This window comes from Myodes glareolus, chromosome 9 (assembly GCF_982192425.1).
Source record: "Myodes glareolus chromosome 9, mMyoGla1.1, whole genome shotgun sequence".
Classification (NCBI taxonomy): Eukaryota; Metazoa; Chordata; class Mammalia; order Rodentia; family Cricetidae; genus Myodes; species Myodes glareolus.
In genome coordinates, this window is record NC_142034.1 from 604,719 (window position 1) to 624,243 (window position 19,525).

General features: G+C 47.1%; 1 protein-coding gene across 1 annotated transcript in view; it reads right to left on the reverse strand.

The window, feature by feature from the left end:
- The window catches only part of Tbcd (tubulin folding cofactor D), a 158,616-nt gene that overhangs the window by 105,543 nt on the left and 33,548 nt on the right, over positions 1–19,525 (reverse strand). The window contains exons 8-13 of the mRNA XM_048429305.3: positions 12,594–12,639; positions 9,858–9,990; positions 7,009–7,151; positions 5,067–5,127; positions 4,054–4,128; positions 413–507 (exon numbers count right to left, since the gene is read on the reverse strand). Coding sequence (XP_048285262.3) covers positions 413–507; positions 4,054–4,128; positions 5,067–5,127; positions 7,009–7,151; positions 9,858–9,990; positions 12,594–12,639 — 553 coding nt within the window. The remainder of the gene's footprint in view (positions 1–412; positions 508–4,053; positions 4,129–5,066; positions 5,128–7,008; positions 7,152–9,857; positions 9,991–12,593; positions 12,640–19,525) is intronic.

A 19,525-nucleotide genomic window follows, 5' to 3' on the forward strand; every position in this document is an offset into this window, starting at 1 on the left:
TGGCACAGCGCTGTGCCCCATCCTGAGGTCAGCTCCACTGCTGCCACAAGCTGTCAATGATCAGGGCACTGTCACTGCAGTGTCACTGTATTGTCACTGCAACACACTATGGGGGCACCAAGAGTCTTCAGGCGCTTTCAATGGGTGACAGTACCCCCGAGAGAGAAAAACAGTTCTAGAGACAAGAAAACCAAATAGGACCAGGGTCCGTGACCCTCCCAAATCCGGCACAACAGGCCAAAGAGGCAATTGGTAAATTATAAAGGCTGGCGTGAGAAAGAAGCCTGAGGAACATGCATATACCATGCATGCCCTCCTCAGAAGCACTGGTGTCCATGGATAGCCACACTGAGGAACCCCACCAAGACTCAGCAGCCCTAAGGATGCAGATCCATGCACTTCAGTTACTTACCCTCTGAGAGTCTCGATGGCAGCAGCAGGCCTCGTCTCCCCAGTTCCGCCAATGCCAGACATCCACCATGCCATGCCTTATCCGTCTCCTGAAAACTAAGACCACAGTTCGAATGTCAACTCCGGATTGAAAGCCCACACTTTTGCAAGAAACACAAGCTAATCCATATTCTGGGCCCATGAGTCTTATTAAAACCATGACTTCTTGGTTAAACAAATAAGACACTCAAACCCAACACGAAGACAACTGCCACATCAACACTACTCTTTACATCACCCAACGATAATGAAAGGACTTGGGTCAGCTCAAGACCAATCCAGAGACATCCCACCATCTTCAGCGTCAAACCAGGCCATCTGCCCTACATGATGTCCTGTACCATGGCCACAATACTCTGACCTCGGCCCACTCTGATCAGACAGTAGAGAGTCAAAAGAGATTCCACCCAATTTAGAGGACATCAGTAGAAAAGGAGGATGCCTTTGCATGGCACCCACTGTTACCTCAGTGATCACATTCAAGATTTAAAAAGAGATTAAATAAGATGGCCACCATGTCACATGCTCTAATCCCAGTACCTGGGAAGTGGAGGCAGGAAGGTCAGAAGTGTAAGGCCATCTGAACTACGCAAGTTCAAGACTACATTGCTGAGATGCATGAGATTCCATCTCAAAACAAAGAAAAGAAAGAGCATTTAAGACTTTTTCAAAGGCATGGAGGTATCAAGTCTGTATGTTCCCAGACTAATGATGAACTTGTATGCTCAAGCAATCCTTCTGCCTCAGCCTTCCAAGTAGCTGGGCATACGAGAACCCAATTTTGCACCCAAATGAAATAGGGTCTCACAAGCAACATTTTATATTTAAAATCAATGTGTCTGGGTACTCAAAAGGTCTCTTCAGGGTGTGGCCCGTCGTAACTACAACATGAGTGACTGTCTCAGACTGGTCAGGGCCGCTCTGAAGTTTCTGTATTTTGCTGCCAACATAAACATGAAGATGCACATCACACACACACACAAAAAAAATCCAAACAAATGACAGGATTTTACCTATTCTGGTTGAATTCATTTGACAGCAAATGAAATGTGTAGGAAAATCATCACTAAACTGTACACCTAGCTGCTTTGTTCACGAACTACAAAGAGACGAAAAGACGTCACTGACGTGTACAAGATGGACACAACATGGGCCTTCGTGAGCCTACAGACACAGTTGTCCTCCTACTCACCACCACCACTGATGACTCACCCATAATTACCACTTCTTAATGCGCCAGGTGTCTTACCAGGTGTCTGCTCAGCGGCTATGCAATCATTTCAAATCTTGGGTTTTCTGTTTTATTTGTTTAGACCAGGTCTCATGGACCCAACCTGGTCTCAAACTCGCTATATAGCTGAAGCTGGCCTTGAACTCTTGACCCTCCTATCTCTACCTCTCAAGTGCTGGGATTATAAGAGCATGCCACCACACCTGGTTTCATTTCCAAACCTTTATGTTCCTCAGGATTTCAAACGGAAAGAGACGCTTCCTCCCGCTTTTATGAGGATTACCATCAGAGTGAACCTAACACATTATAATGTAATAATGACTCAAATACAGTAAACTAACTTCATTTCTAAACTACAAGTGTGTCACTATGGCTCCAGGCAGGCAGGCCTGAGATGCTGCTATCACTACTACATACTTGTGTCTGAGAAAACCCAGCCCTCACACAACAAAGGCAAAGAAACAGACTTTGGCCAAGTGCTAAGGGCACGCTATTATCTGAAATCCGAGCCTAAGCTCCTAACCTAGGGGTCCAGACAGAGAAAGCACAAAATGTTGAGATGCCATTAAACGGGTTGGAGGAAGACGCTGGGAAACCCAGGCCTCTGTACAGACCCAACATCCTGACCCTTCCATCAGCATGCAATGTGGACTGAGAATTCAAGAGCAGTAACACCCTTTCTGATTCCAGAACACACAGAAATGGGATACACTTTTGTATCTGCCGTCTATTTAAAAAAAGAAAAAGAAAAGAAAAACAGACCCATGATTAGGTTAAATGAGCTAGACTCCAACATCAGACCAAGACTGAAAGCCAGGAGGAAGGAACACAGTCTGGGGAAGCAGTACACACCAGAACCCTGCAGCACTCAAAGAGAATGGGCTGAGAATGCCAGAGAGACTGGAGGCAAGAGAGTGCAGAAGTTCCGGGAGGGTGGGGGGAGGTGCGGGGAGGGGGGGTGCCAGGAGGGTGGGGGGAGGTGCCGGGAGGGTGGAGGGAGGTGCTGGGAGGGGGAGGGGTGCCAGGAGGGTGGGGGGGAGGTGCCGGGAGGGTGGGGAGTGCACCTGCACAAAAAGTCTACCTGACTGGAGGGAATGTGCAGACACCCTAAGAGGGAGGGGCAAAACAGTGCTTGGAACTCCGCAAAAGCTGGGAAACGATGGAATCCAACCCTTCCTAAACCTCTGCTTACATGAAGAGCAAAAAAGGCCTTAGCTGTCCTCAGAAGCCAGGAAATACTGGTACTAAGTTCATGGCATCAGCAGCAAGCCATCTCAGGACCTCCAGAAGGAGCTCCAGGGACAAGGTCTAAGAAAAATCTAGAGAATCTTGAGAAAAGAAGCTACACACAGTATCTTCTCTCTACACTCCACACAGCAGTCCCAGTAAGAATGCTTTCTGCTAGGACTTTCACTACATATACCGTGGAGTATCTCCTGCGGTTTCCACTACATACACCGTCAGTCTAAAACCGTCTCTGACAAGCGACCTCCTGCAGCTTCCACTACATACACCACCTGTCTAAAACTGTCTCTGACACGCGATCTCCTGCAAACTGCCTCTTAAGTAGCCCCAGGCAAAATGAAGAAGGGCCCATTCCAGAAGGAAGTCGATTTTGGCTGTTGGTGGGTCATCTCTAAAGACACAAGGAGAAAGGACTGGAGCGCCCCAAGTGCTGATAACATACTTCCTGCCAGAATAGCAGGCCCAGAACCGTGCTGTCAACAAAGGGCAGTGAAAAAGGAGTGTCTGATGCCCCTGCTCAACTCTCTACTTCCAAAGCCCAGGAAGAAAACCATCACACCCAGAATAGTAGTCATTAGGAAGGAAACAAAACCAATGCCTCTGTCTATGAGTACACAGTGCCAGTCTATGACCCAAGGATCACACCCACCTAATAAGCCACGTTACACACAGGCCATGCGCCCACATACCCAGAATGTCCTGGGAGGCTAAACTCCAATTCATTACAATGCAACTCCAAATCCGGGCCTCAGACATTCAAGGCTCTTAGTGTCCACTCTGGCTAGTAGCAACATGAGGCCTATAGATTTAGAACGTTCCCTCATTCTATGAAGCTCTGCCCATCTGCAGTACAAATGTAAGTAAATGTACACGTACTTTTGTAAGGAAGTGTACAAAACTTACACTTGAAGGTGAACTACATTTGCATGGGTTCAACACTGACGTCATTTCTTTCTAAAGGTTTTAGATACATAATGGTGCTGAAAAAAGCAACGTATCGGCTAACGTAAGTTTTCAAGTTTAACTTGAAGAGCAAAAAAAATTAGGCTTTGGGGTTCTAACAAACAGCACAATTGAAAGAAAATCTATTAGTACACAAGAGCAGAAAGCCACAAGGAATAACCTACCTGAAGCAGTCCAACACAGACCCCACCACATCATCTGCCAGCTCTCTGGGAAGCCTTCCAGCCATTCTACCAATCCTGAAAAAGAAAAGCAAGAGTTTATCTACTATATATACAACCATCTTGAATAAGTCTCCCATTCCCCAAAGGACAGCAAGCCTCAAATACTGCTCAGCAACAATGCCAAGGACAGGGCACGTGACTCTTTGGGCACGTGAACAGGGTGTGTGGTCACCTCTCCCCAGAGTAATACAGACACTGAACTCATCACTGATAACAGCCCCTGAGTACTAGAAGGCTGCAAAAGCCAACCTAGTCCCTCTCACCTATATACTGTCCCATTTCCACAAAAGGCTAGTCCAGGCCCTGCACAGAGGAAAGCAGAGACCTCAAGTCAAGCCCGAGAGAAGGCTCCTCCCAGCGTGTCTCACTGTGCATTTGTCTATCCTTCCCAGCCGGACAGACTTCAGGCCAAGAACATCTACTACTGGCATAAATTCCTAGGGCAGCCCCCTTTAGTCTGTGGAGAGTTTCCTCTTTGTGATGTCAGGGGAATCTGTGAGCAGGAAACATCCCTGCCTTGCTCTATTTTTACCATACAGAATCTCCTCAACAACCTAACATGTAACTTGTAGAAACCAACTATTACTAATATTGGCCTCACACCACTTTAGGGAACTTAAATTTAACCTCGGAATTTTTTTTTAAATTTTTGAGTTTTTGAGACAGGGTCTCACAATGTATCTCTGGAAGCCCTGAACTTCCTACATAGATCCGGCTGGCTTTGAACTCCCAGCCATCTGCCTGCCTCTGCCTCCCAAATGCTGGAATTACCATTCCCAGCCAGTAATTATCTTTAAATGTACAGTATATAAAACAACAGCTCTACCATTTGAAAATCTACAAACTATTTACAACTCTCAAAGCCCACGCAGTTTTCAGGAACACTGGCTTAGACACACCTGCCCCTCACCGCTGGCACTCGGCACTTGGCCTCACTCGGCTTCTATACATACCCTTTGGCTGCAGACCACCGCACCACAGTGTCCTTGTCCTTCAGCCCAGTGAGTAGCTGCTCTGCAAAAACCAGGACACACAGCATCAGCCTACAGAAAATCTTAGTCCTCTTGCTTACATGCAAACTACTCCACCAATCCTGCACCCTACTCCAAAGCATACACTGTGGGAATTAGGCTGAGAATCTTAACTTTAGCCAGCCATGCTTATAATCTCAGCACGTGGCAAGCTGAGGAAGGAGAAAATCAGTTTGGAAACCCCAGCACTCAGGAGGCCAAGGCAGGCAGAGCTCTACTGAGTTCAAAACCAGCCTGGGCTATACAGAGTTCCAGGCCAGTTAGGGCTACACGGTGAGACCATTTCTCCAAAAGTAAGAGTCTTAATTGTTTTCTGTTTGTTTTGTTTTCCACTTTAGTGGAAGGATGGGCATGATGTGGGCATGCTACTGCCTGAATGTAGACACCAGAGAACAGTTTCTAGGAGCTGGTTCTCTCCCTCCATCACTCAAGTTCCAGGAATCAAACTTGAGTTGTCAAGTTAGTCCCTTTACCCACTGAGCCATCTTGCATGCCCAAGAGGTCTTAATTTTATTTTAAATGTTATAATATATGAGCACATTGTCTGCATGTATGTATATGCACAATGTGCATGCCTGGTACCTATGGAAGTCAAGAGGGGGTCAGAACCCCTGGAGCTAGAGTAACAGATGATTGTGAACCATCTTGTAGGTGCTAGGAACCAAACCAGCAGGGTTCTGAAAGCTGAGCTCTCTCTCCAATCCTGAGTCTTCATTTTAGTTACAATGAAAGCACTTCTTTCCCGCTTTTAAACAATCACAGAAGAGGGCATTTCTGTCACTTCCTAACAACAATCAGCAGGAAGCAAGCTGCCTCCTCAGGTAAAGGCCTCAGTGAGCCAGAGAGATCAAAAGAAACCCGAAACATCTGGTAAGGCTCCCACAAAGGAAGATGAGACCTTTGGGGACTAGTCAGAAGGCTATCCCAGGTCACACAGCCCTACAAGCCCAGTATGGTCCAAACACTGGTCGGAGGGAAAACCCCAGAAGAACTGACATGGACAAATAGCTAACGGTTGGGGGTGGGAAGAAACAAATCAGCAGGCTGGGTGGTCTTTGGGGGAGCAGAGCGTAAAGTAGCATGCCTGAGGCAGGTAGGTAGGCAATAAGAGAGAAGGAGCAAGAAAACTCATCCTGTGTCTACGGAGTTCAAGGTGGTTTAGAGGGACCCAGGATGGGTGTTGTGCCACAGCAGCTAAGGAAGAGAATCCTAACGGGGGAAGGGTCGTCCAAGAAAAGACCAAATACATGTGAGTGCTGGCCGCAGAAACACCACTACGGAGGTCAAGGAGACAATACAGACAGCGGGAAAAACCTGTCCTGAAGAATGAGTGGACAGGACGCAGCAAGGGAGATGATCACGTGGCTCTGTATCTCCCGCCAGGATCCTCCCAGGAAATGGAGGCTGAGGATCCCACTCTACCCAGCATCAGTAGTAGGGAAGGGAGAGTGAGTGCATAGTGGTGAGCCTGAGGCTGGGCACAGTAAAGGGGGACTGGGAACACTGGATCAAGATCCCTGATAAGCGTGGAGGCCTAAAATAGTCTGAGATGATGGAAAGCATGCTCAGACGAGACAGGAGGATAAAGGTTGGAGACGTGAGTCCCACGTTCCGAGTCTGTTTTCCTGGGAACCCTGTTTCCCTGAAGACAACCAGGGATAGCCACTTAGGGGTCAGGGTGTACGAAGGCAGTGTGGAGGGTGAAGGGACAGAGGGAAGCTGGTGCCACTAGAGCGAGTATCCATGGGGAGGTCAGTCAGGGGCCACATGCTAGGTGAGGGAGGGGAAGGGGAGGGCAAACAGAAGAAAAGCACCAACGCGCTGGAGATGAGGCATGCATGACACACGCCGTGGCTCCACTTACCTATCACGCTCTCCACCCCCTCTGGGACATCGTAGTCTTCATCACCATCAGAAGTTAAGCTATCAGACAGCGGCTTCTGCTCACTCTTACCCGGGGCACTGAGCTGCAGGTTGGCAGCCAAAGACCGAGAGCCACGCTGATACCTGTGCACAACAAAATTATCTCAGGCTGGTAGGCACAGCCTGACCCTAAAAGCAAGTTGTCTGGTAAGTGAAGTCATCAACTTAGCATCCCTCAAAATCATACATGAGGCCTGAAAAAAAATCTCACACACCATACAGACTGGGGGAGAAAGAAGACTACTGATGTAATACTATCACGACAAGCCTCAAAGAAAGTCAACCTAGAGCAGACTCATGCCTTAATTCTGAAGAGCCATCCATATGAAGGCAGAAGGCAATGGCAAAGCCTCACCACAGGGGACACATGAAGACATCAGGGCCTCACCCTTGCTCACAAGCAAATGGCTGCCTTCTCCAGCTGCTTGGCATTCTGGCCTCAGCCCTCAGCCCAGGCCACAGAGCCCACTCCTTACCTATGCGCCAAGTGCAGCTCTGAACAGATCTCCCAGTTGCCTGGGGAACAAGAAAAAGGGAACCAACAATAATGTCGCTCAGGGACACCACTCAACCATCATCTATCTAGCCCTGAACAAGCAACTCCCTCTACAAGTCGGCATGCTAGAGTAATCAAAGCCCACCTCCAAAGAGAATTCAAACAAGAAAGGGAGATTCTGCCTGAATCTCTGAGACCGACTTGGGCTGAGGCAGGGTGCTCTCCTCCTGGACACAGAACCAAAGCTGTGCACCCACCTTTATCGCTGGCTCACAGGCACTGCACAAGTTTGTGTGCAGCAAACACACAGCACAGAAGTGCTACACAGGTCACTAGACAGACACGAGCTGTGAGGACAAACACAAAACTCACACACAATCTCCCTCACGTCCTCAGTCATTCCCACAATGAGCAAGGACAGGACAGGACCCAGAGAGAAGACTGGGGAAAACTGCAGAGTAATCAGCTCTCAGGGGATCTTAGAGTCCAGAGAAGACCGCAAGTTCCAGCTCTCACTTAAGGAAAACCTGTGTACACAAGAGAGAGTTGCATCCTCAGAGAAGAACTGAAATAAACTAACAAAACTAAAGCCAACACAAGACAGGAAAGTGGATTCACCCAGTACGCCACAGCCTCTGAAGACCAAACTTCACCACCTGAACTAGGAAAAATACCTTTAGAGAGTAGGGAGACCTAACAAGAACCTGAAAAGAGAGAGAGAGATAGAACGAGGAACTGGGCGCAGTAGTTCATGCCTGTAATCCCAGCCCTTGACAGAGACAGAAAAACCCAGGAAATCAAGGTCATCAAAATTCAAGGTCAGTCAGTCTCAGTTACAGGAGACCCTTCCCCTGCTTTTTTTTAAGAGAGAAAAAAGCAAGAGAAAACAAATAGCAAGAGGGTGACCTTAAAATCCAACCATTAGTCAGGCATGGTGACTCACTCCTTTGATCCCAGCACTCGGAAGGAAGAGACAGAAGGATCTCTGTGAGTTTGAGGACAGACTGGTCTACAAAGCAAGTTCCAGGACAGACAGGGTTAGGGCTACATATACAGGCTCCGTCTCAAACAAAACAAAACAAACACCAGATCATATTTTGGTCTGGTTTGGTTTTTTTTAAGTGACAGAGTCTTACTACGTAGCTCTGGCAGGCCTGGAATTCAGCATGTACAACAGGGCAGCCTTGAGCTTCCCTCCCACCTCAGAGAGTGCTAGGATTATGAGTGTGCCACCAAGCCCAGCAAAACCTAATTCTATTAATAACTACATTATTAGGTGTGCAAAAATAGAGACAAAATAATGGCAATACTGAATTTATTTTCTTAAATTAAGCTTCTTAGTAGCTGTGAGCATTAACTGAACAGATCTGGTATGACTCTGAGGACACTTCTGGACACAGGGACCAGCTCTAGCACAGGTGAGTCTTGTCCAATCAGCTGACAGTCTGGGCAAAACAGAAGGCTGCCCCGCCCACCTGCCAGCCTCTGGCTAGGTCACAGGCTCCTCCTGAGTCTCCAGATTCAGACCTTAGGTTTCACCAGCTTCCACACTGTGCTCAAACCCTACTGGTTGTGTTTCTTTGGAGGTCTGAGAACAGATCACTAGAATGTGGCCTACTAAACAACTTGAGAGTGAAGTGCACACTAACATGTGAGGATATTGCAGTTAGACATCTCGAAAGCCTAACATACTTCTCTGGAATTCTCCACACTTTTGGAAGAAGTTTTAACAAAACTTAAATAACTTTTCTCAAATCACACACATTGATAATTGCGTGCAGCTCGGCGATAGAGCGCTCGCATTCAATAATATTAATAGCAACAACAACACCAGCACCTTCTAGACATGATGGCACATGCCTAGGATCCCAGTACTTAGAAGACTAAGAGGAATGTGAATTCAAGGCTAGCCTGGGCTACAGAACAAGCCTGTCTTTAAAAAATAAATACTGTGAGGATATTAGAAGACGTTACCTCTACCAGAAAGAAAAGACACTTTCATTTCTGAACAAACCTTCCAAAGTGAGCCAAGTTTTCTCTGAGAGGTGACTGACCAGAAAGCTTTCCCCCAAGAATCCAAACCAACCCCTTGGAGGTACACCTGAGCAGTACCTTAGGGGAAGGCAGAGCAATTACCATTACCACTCTAGCTTCAGCTATTCTGCTGAAGATACTGAGTCAGAAAATAGCCAAAAGACAAACTACTCCTTCAAAACCAGAACCACTCGGACACCAGAGGGGAAACCAAAGCAGAGGAAGCTGTTTGCTGTTCGGCCCACACAGGCCTGACTTACCTCCACGTGGCCACCTTTGGCTTCAGGAAGGTCAGCCCCAGCCTCTGGACAAGCTTGACGCCAAGCTTCCGCAACAGGGTCTGGTTGCTCTCGGGGAGTCTGCACCCTTCAAGGCACTGGAGCACCGTGTTGGCTGCAGATGAGAACATGCAGCTCAGTGCCGCAGGAGGTGGCATGCACCCCTGAAATGAGTCAATCCCACAGGCCCAAGGGAGGTGGTAGATAATTCACACTGAATCCCTGAGCAAGACCTCTTTCTTCCCAAGTCATCTGCCAAGAATTGCTAGAGTGAAGCCTCTTTATTTGTCCTAACCATGGAACAAAAAGTAGAAAAGGCCCAGAGCATAGGAGAAGCCATCTTGCTGTAGGCAATCATGCAGAGCCTGAGGGACACTCAGGCACAAGTGTGGGCAAACAAAGGTCATTCACATTTACCAGTGCTTCTAGGATCTGTTTTATTCAAGGGGTGCTCATTCAGCACTATGCAAGAATGGAGGCAATGCTGACGCAGGACACTGAGCCCTAAGGGAACATAGTAGAACGATCTCGTACACGAGACCCTGGGGTGCATAGGCCATCCAGGGAACTAAGGTGGGGCAGAATATGATAATGGCATTCTACAGACAAAACTAAAGCCTAGGATAGAAGCACAGGGCTAGGTCTCTGAGATGGGCTGGAAGAAAAATAGACAAGATTGAGACCAATCACATAAGGGTGAGGAGGAAAGAAGACAGAGTGGGAGTGAGCCGGGCAAAAAGTCTAGACAAAGAAATGGGACTGGGTGACAAGAGAAGTGAGCGAGGCCACAGGAAGGGAGGAGGATGGGGAGTCAACGGGAGGAAGACAATGAGAGAATGGACAGATAACAAAAAGATGGTGATGTGATGAAGAGGAGGGAGCACAGGGAGGAGGAAGAAGAAGGAATGAGGTAATGGAGTGACAAGACCAGGGAAGGAATGGGAGGACACAACAAAGAAGAAATGGGGGTGGCAGGAAAGAGGGAAGAGGTGAAGCAATGCAGAAGGGGATGAAGTGATGGGGATCAGAAATGAGAGGCCAGAACAAGGTGGTGGTGAACCAAAGGAATGAGCGAGGAGGGGAGGTGGAGCCAATGCAGTGGGATATGGGAGGATGGAAGGGGCAGAAGGGACAGAAAGGAGAGGGGATGAGGGGATGGGGAGAGGGGATGAGGGGATGGGAAGAGGGGTGAGGGGATGAGGAGATGGGGAGAGGGGATGAGGGGATGGGGAGAGGGGATGAGGGGATGGGGAGAGGGGGTGAGGGGATGGGGAGAGGGAATGAGGGGATGAGGTGAGGGGATGAGGGGACAGGAAGAGGGGATGAGGGGATGAGGGGATGGGGAGAGGGGGTGAGGGGATGAGGGGATAAGGGGATGAGGGGATGGGGAGAGGGGATGAGGGGATGAGGTGAGGGGATGGGGAGAGGGGATGAGGGAATGAGGGGATGAGGGGATGGGGTGAGGGGATGAGGGGATAGGGAGAGGGGGTGAGGGGATGAGGTGAGGGAATGAGGGGATAGGGAGAGGGGGTGAGGGGATGAGGGGACAGAGGGAGAGGGGGTGAGGGGATAGAGAGAGGGGATGAGGGGATGGGGAGAGGGGTGAGGGAATGAGGGGATGAGGGGATGGGGAGAGGGGATGAGGGGATGGGGAGAGGGGATGAGGGGATGAGGGGATGGGGAGAGGGGATGAGGGGATGGGGAGAGGGGTGAGGGAATGAGGGGATGAGGGGATGAGGGGATGGGGAGAGAGGATGAGGGGATGAGGGGATGGGGAGAGGGGATGAGGGGATGAGGGGATGGGGAGAGGGAATGAGGGGATGAGGGGATAAGGGGATGGGGAGAGGGGATGAGGGGATGGGGAAAGGGGATGAGGGGATGAGGAGATGAGGGGTGGGGAGAGGGGATGAGGGAATAGGGAGAGAGGATGAGGGGATGAGGGGGTGACTGATGGAGAGGGGTAATGGGAAAGGGGTAACAGGAAGGGGATAATGAGAAAGGGTGATGGGGAGGGGGTAATGGGGAGGAGCATGAAGGAGAAATGAAACGGTGAGGGTGAGAGGGACAGAACAATGAGTATAAGGGATGTCGCATGGGGAGAGGCGCTAAGATGACATGGAGGGGATGAAGCAATGGGGAACGGTGACACAGGAAACAAAGCAGCTACACGGTCCCAGGGGACCTTAGGACCAAGTCTACTGTGACCAGGCCCCTCCACGATTAAGTCAGGGCACTTGGAGCATTGCAAACACCAGCTCTTCACTACAGAGCCTTTAGCAATTTCCTATATTTCAAATAAGTAGTGGAATAGTTTATTATAATTATATTAAAGAACACAAAACAGAACTAACAGGGTTCAAATATACAAAGCTACAGGTTCATGCTTGAGGAAAAGTGTCACAGAAGCGCACAAACCCACAGTCATATGTTTATTCTGTTATAATACTGTTATAGTACTGTTACAATACTGTTTTATATATATACTGTTAAATATATATACACACACACACACACTGTTATACATACTGTGTCACAGAAGCACACAAACCCACAGCCGTATGTTTATTCTGTTATAATACTGTTATAGTACTGTTACAATACTGTTTTATATATATATATACTGTTAAATATACACACACACACTGTTATACATACTGTGTCACAGAAGCACACAAACCCACAGCCGTATGTTTATATTGTTCTTTAAATTAATCTTACCATAGGGTAGACAATCTTCACGCTTTCCATGCTTAAATATTTGAGCCTGAAAAAATAATATACTTTTAATACATTTCTAAGTTTAAAATGTACACAAGTTATCAGAACAAACTCATTACATCTTCCAGAATTTCTGCTGAGCACACACCTGTGGACTATTCCTTTATACCAGGTGAATATATGTCGCAGTGACTGGTTTACTAGAGAAGCTGGCTGGCCCACAGCTGCACAGGATAAGGTTAGTTAGGTGGGAGAACCACACTAAGAGGACGCTAGGAAGAAGAGGGCAAAATCCACACTGAGACACATGGCCGAGCACAGATTAAGAAATAAGGGCTAATGTAGTTGGCTAATAACAAGCTTTAGCTATTGGATAAGCATTTATAATTAATAAGAAATCTCTGTGTGGTTATTTGGGAACTGGCTGGCAGGACAGAAAAGTCCGCCTACATACATCACCAAACACCGGGTGAAGAGAGTCAGTTCATGGTAGAGGAAAGTTTAGAAAAGGAATCGTCCAACAGGTCTGCTCACAGCAAGAGCACACCAATGCAGTCTAGTCCTCCAAGGGGCTCAGATCCTAACCTGCAGTACGTACAGACTGAACTAAAAAGAGATGCAAAGTCTCATCGTTGTCATCTATGTACAAACTGAGAGTTGTAGACCAGAGGATCCACACAAAGGTAAGAAGCCACAGAAGTCTTCCCTCCTCTCTCACCACCTTAGCCAACCCAGAAGGGTTCCGCCCTCCTCGCCTTCCACAGAACAGTCTTCGACCCTCTGCCACAGCTCACCTCTGCATCTAGCACCGCCCCAGCTCACCCTCCCTGTGAGGGCAGCTGCACAGCATGTAGACCCTGTACACAGTGCTAGATTTGGAGGGCAGCAGCAGACAACTACCTGACTTCACTAGAACTAAGTCTTTCTCACTAGCACACTCGCTAGATTGTTGACGCTTACCAGAACAGTATGCCTTCAGTTAGAACACTGATCATGATCTCCTGGAATCTGTTCCTGGCTTCTACACACGCATTATGTCAAGCATGCACCAACATTCACACACACACACACACACACACACCATGCACACATACACACCCACCACGCACACAGACCATGCACACACACCATGCACACACACACACACACACCATGCACACACACACACACACACACCATGCACACACACACACCATGCACACACACACACACACACACACACACACACCACACACACACGAATATTTTTTAAGAACACTGACCCTCGCTGAAACACTGGTCCTCACTTTTCACTGGAACACCAGTTCTCTTTCACTAGAGCATTGGTGTCACACTGATTCCACACATTTACACACATGCAAAACACAAGCACAAGTGGACATGGTGGTTCGTGCCTATAATCCTAGCACCTGAGAGACAGAGACAAGAAGGATCACCATCAGCTCGCAGCCACCCTGGTCTACACAGCAAGTTCCAAGGTGTCCAGAGCTACACAGGAAGAACCCTGTCTCAAGAAACAAACAGGCAAATAAAACATGAGCATAAACACATGTAGACACACAAGTTATAAGCATTTAAGACCGGCATAAACCCATATAATGGTATATAGCAACACATATATACATGCACCAAAATCAAAATCAGGTCCAATCAGTGTCTAGTCATCTGCATTGGACCCTTCCTGCTAGTCCTCACAGGCATACACAAACATCACACACACACATACAGGCACACACATACACACACAATGTAGACACACATGTGTATAAGCATCCACGCAAACACACACACACACAATGTAGACACACACGTGTATAAGCATCCACACAAACACACACATTAAAACATAAAATCCAGGTCCTGATGTCAAGTCCCAGCATAGAACCCAGAGAAGTCTGATGCTTGTTGACTCCCCAGACTGCAAGCTGCTCAAGCAGAGCAGGGAGTGACAATGGGGAGTCTCACCTGAAAGCTGGGGCATCACAGGGCACACACTCTAAAATCTGTCCAGACAAGGGTCCTGCGGCACAAGCTGTGCCAGGCACTAGAGCAGAGGTAAGCTCTGGTCTCTCGTGGGATAAGGCAACCCAGCTGCTTCAGCTCCCCACTGGGAACGGGGACCAACCAATCAGATTCAAAATGCTGGCAGTCACAGCCCCTTAGCAGAAACCACACTGTCTTCCTTCGGCTCTTCCCCAGCCCATGAGTGATCGTCCTGGACAGAAGTCCCCATAACCTCATTTCTCTCTAGAGACCCAACAACCACAAACAGCATCACTTCAACAAACTCAGAGCAAATGAATGGCAACCCAGGACTTAGGCCCTCAACTGTCACCTCCAAAACACCATGTCATAGCTGAGAAAATCATTCCCCAAATACTCAGTGAACTTGGGTTGATAATAAGGGAGTCATCTGGAGCACTCCACGGCTTCCTTGAACCTGAAGAGGCCTCAGGGAGGTGTCACCAGGAACTCGCCTGTGGACCCTAGGGCCTTGCACGTTCCCACTCTCTATACCTGCCGCACTCAGCTGCCACACACAACTGAACACAACACAAGCACTGTACACTGTAACTCTGGAGTAAACAAGGGCAGAGCATGGCCCTGCTGGCTACCCTGACCACCATCTGGGACAGAAGCTGACTGCACTCTGCTGCCCACCTGTCCATCCATCTATCTCACAGCACATAAAAGCCAGCCCAGATTTGCAAACTGTGAACTCAAACAGTTCAGGCCCAGATCATAAATCGCATGGGGAATAATACACTTTTTTCACTTTTAAAAAGTTAGGTCAAACTTCACATGAATATCAACTTTCACCGTGAAAACTGCTGTGTAACCCTTAACACTACAGAATGCCACTCCCAGCAGGCTCTAGGGACCCTGTCTTCCCCTGCTCATTAGACCCTGGCTGGAAAAGCAAGCAGAATATAGGGGCCTGGCCTCAATGAACCTTTCAGAGTTAGCACATCCCAGAACCCCACAAAAGCACCCAATCAGATGTTCAGCAACCTTGTTCTGTTCTTAGTCATGGGGGGGGGACGGGGAGAACAGGACCGTCTTTAACAAAGACAGCTTACAAAAATAACAAACCCTAAAATGAGCCAGTGTATCTATCTTACAAATACATCTGAACATTACAGGGCTTCATATTTTTATAAAAACCATTCAGGCTTCAATCAGTTTTCAAAGTAGTAGTCAAAACCCTGATAGTCTTTGGCTTAAAAAAATAACTGCTAAAAACAAAAGTTTCCAAACTTTCAAACCCATGAAACAATCTGGCACCAGACACAGACGGCGTAGGTCAGAGGCACTTTCCTGAGTCAGCTGTACAGAACTAGGGGTACAGTATCAGGACAGCATCACACAGGTCCACAGCCGTCCACGTGAGGCTTTGTGCCTGCCCAGAAAGCAGCCGGGGCACAGGCCACAGCATAAAACAGACAATGGCAACCACGCTTAACGCATCATGGACCTCAAGGCTACATTCCCAAGGCATACTGAAATCAGAACTGCTGTGTTGTGTGTGAGCAACAACTCTGCTGCTTTAAAAAGTTCAGAGGGTACAGCGCAGGGGTAGATATAGTCGCCTGCCATAATTAAGACCTGGATTCACATGTCCAACACACACGCACACACACACACACACAAAAGTAGACAGACATGCAGAATAAGGAGCCTGAGAAGGTCAAAGGGCAGTGACTTCAAAAGGATGGCAAAGGAGTGTTATGACCTTTCGGTCATAAATTAGCATAGGTCAAAAAATAGAAACTTATAGCTTGGCGGTGGTGGTGCACACCTTTGATCCCAGCACTCAGGAGGCAGAGGCAGGCAGATCTCTGTGAGCTGGAGGCCAACCTAGTCTACAAGAGTTAGTTCCAGAACAGGCTCCAAAAACTACAGAGAAACCCTGTCTCAAAAAACCAAAAAAAAAAAAAAAAAAAGAGAACAAAACTTTAGCGCTCAAGACAAAGTTCAGCAGTTAAAAACACTTGCTGCTCTTGCAAAGGACCCAAGTTCAGTTCTCAGCATCCACATGACTGCTTACAACCACCTGAAATTCCAGTTCCAGAGAATCCAATGCCCTCTTCTGGCCTCCATGAGTACTGCATGCATGTGGTGCACATACAGAAAAGCAGGCAGAACATTCATACATATATGGAATTTTTCTAAGAAAACAAAATAAATGAAAACTTTGAGTAGAACTATATTATGTAAAGAATGGAGTTTGTGGTTTAGAAAACTCCCACAAATAAAATCCTAATAGAAAAAAAATCAATGACTTCACTACTGAATTCTAGCTAACATTCATGGAAAAAAATACCACTCTGCACAAACTCTGAGGAAATGCTAGCCAACTGGCTGTATGAGGTCACTATGACTCCAATACATAGCCAAGATTACAACAGAAAACTACAACCAACATCTATGGAATACAGATATAAAACCCTTGAATGGATGTTAGCAAACTGACTCCAAAAGCATACTACAAGGACTTTACACCGTAACCAAATGGGGTTTATCCTTCATCTGCAAGGGATGCAAGACTAGTTTAATATCCAGTAATCCGTTAATGTGTTATATAGCAAATTAACATAACAACAAATAAAAATACATGATTAGTTTCCTGATTCAATACATTGTAAAGGAGGAGGAGCCTTCTCAACCTTATAAAAGGCAGCTATGAAGGCTGAAGAGATAGTTCAGCAGTTAAAAGTATGTACTGCTCTTCCAGAGGACCCAAGTTCAGTTCCCAACACCCACATCAAGTGGCTTAAAACCACCTGTAACTTCAGGGGTCTAACAGCCTTTTGGGGCCTCCATAAGCATTGTTCTCACATGACAAACTCTCATACAAACATACACATATACACATAATTTATAATTTAATATTTTAATATCAAATTTAATAATATTAAATGATTTGATTAATGTAATACAGTTTAATTTAATTCTAAAATAAGAGCTTGCAGAACAGAGAGGTGAGCAGCATGGACATGGAGAACCAGAGACACACCAGCAGTCACATGTATAGGAACATGTCATTACCAAGTAGGGTGAGTCCTCGGGCAGCCGGCCAGTTAGGGCCACCACTGACCAGCCTCACCCCCATCACTAGGCCAGTGTCCCACTGCTGCTCCTGCTGCTGACACAGACGCCACTGCTTACGCTGCTCACCCCGCTGAGGGCAGGAAAATAACGGAGCTACAGCGCTACCCACAGACTGCAAACATGACGGTGCTCGGGGTACTGGCAGGGTGGCCGGCACCAAGAGTAGAAAGATGCACAGCAGCCTGGAGCTCTCAAAGGTCCTGTTCCCAGGCTATGCTAACATCCATGATCTGTGCTTCTGCTGGACACCGTGTTGGCATCATGATCCATGCTGCCCACAGAGACCATGCTACCACTGAGGACCAGGCTGATGTTCATGATCCAAGCTGTCGTTGGAAACTATGTTGATGTCCACAAAATCATTCAGAAGTCATGATCCGTGATACTGCCAGCTGTGACGGAAAAGGAAGCTTCTTCTGCAGTGGCATTGATGACCACAAACTCATTACTGAGAATGAGAGCCACTGAAGCCCTCTGTGACAACCTCTAACCGACTCCGGAAAAAGAAACAGTCCAGACAAGCCAGAATTGAAGAGAATCCTTAAAATTTATGCTAAAGATGCTGAAATGTGGTTCTTCACAGTTGACAGCTTATGGCGGGGGGAGAGGGGGTGCGGGAAATGAAGAGGTAAAGACTCAAGTTTTCTTTAAGGGACTGGCCCCTGGAAGTTCAGCCATGCTCTCTAACGAGTATATGGGTAACACAGATTGAATTTGGCATTTTGTTTACAATTTGGTTTTTTGTTTTTGTTTTTGTTTTTGTTTTTGTTTTGAGTAGGGTATGATGTAGGGTTCCCCTTTGTATGCTGTGAATATGTTTTATTCCCATTGGTTAATAAAGAAGCTTCTTTGGGCCTATAGCAGGGCAGAATAGAATAAGGCAGGAATTTCAAGCAGAAATAGAGAAGGAAAGAAGGCCAAGTCAGTGAGATACCAGGCAGTCGCCGGAGAAGACAAACGCCTGAACCTTGCCAGTAGGCCACAACCTCATGGTGATGCACAGATTACTAGAGATGGGTTGATTTAAGATGTAAGAGCTGGCTAGAAATACACTTAAGCTACTGGCCAAACAGTATTGCAATTAATATAGATTTCTATATGATTATTTTGGGAGTCTGGGCAGCCAGAAAACAAACTTGTAGCTTCCGCCAACAAGGGTAGGCCTAGGAAGAATGGGAGGCAAGTATGATTGTGGTGCAGTGTGTGGGATTCCCAAATAATTCATAAAAATATTATTTTGGGGGAAAAAGATCTTTATCTTTTCTAACTTGTTAGGGTAGAATTAAATCTAATATCTACACTGATTATTATACATCTACCTGGAATGTTCTGCGAAAACTTGTGTAGTCTGCTGACTGAAGTAATTTACTATGCCTTTAATCCCAGAACTTAGGGGGCAGAGGCAGGCGAATCTCTGAGTTCCGGGCCAGCCTGGTCTACAGAGCTATTGTGGAATATTAGTTTAAGATGTATTACATTTGTTTATGCTATGTAATATTTGTGAAGCTGTGTTGCTGGGCCTGTCTAAAACACCTGATTGGTCTAATAAAGAGCCCGACAGCCAATAGCTGGGTGGGAGAGGGGGACAGGCAGGGCTGCCAGGCAGAGAGAATAAATAGGAGAAAAGGGGAAGAGATGGAGTAAGAAAAGGAGAGGAGGACGCCAAGGGCCAGCCAGCCACAGAGTAAGAGGAAAGAAAGGTACACAAAATAGAGAGAGGTAAAATACAGAGACAAAAGGTAGATGGGATGATCTAAGAAAAGCTGGCTAGAAACAAGTCAAACTAAGGTCGAGCATTCACAAGTGAGACTAAGCCTCCA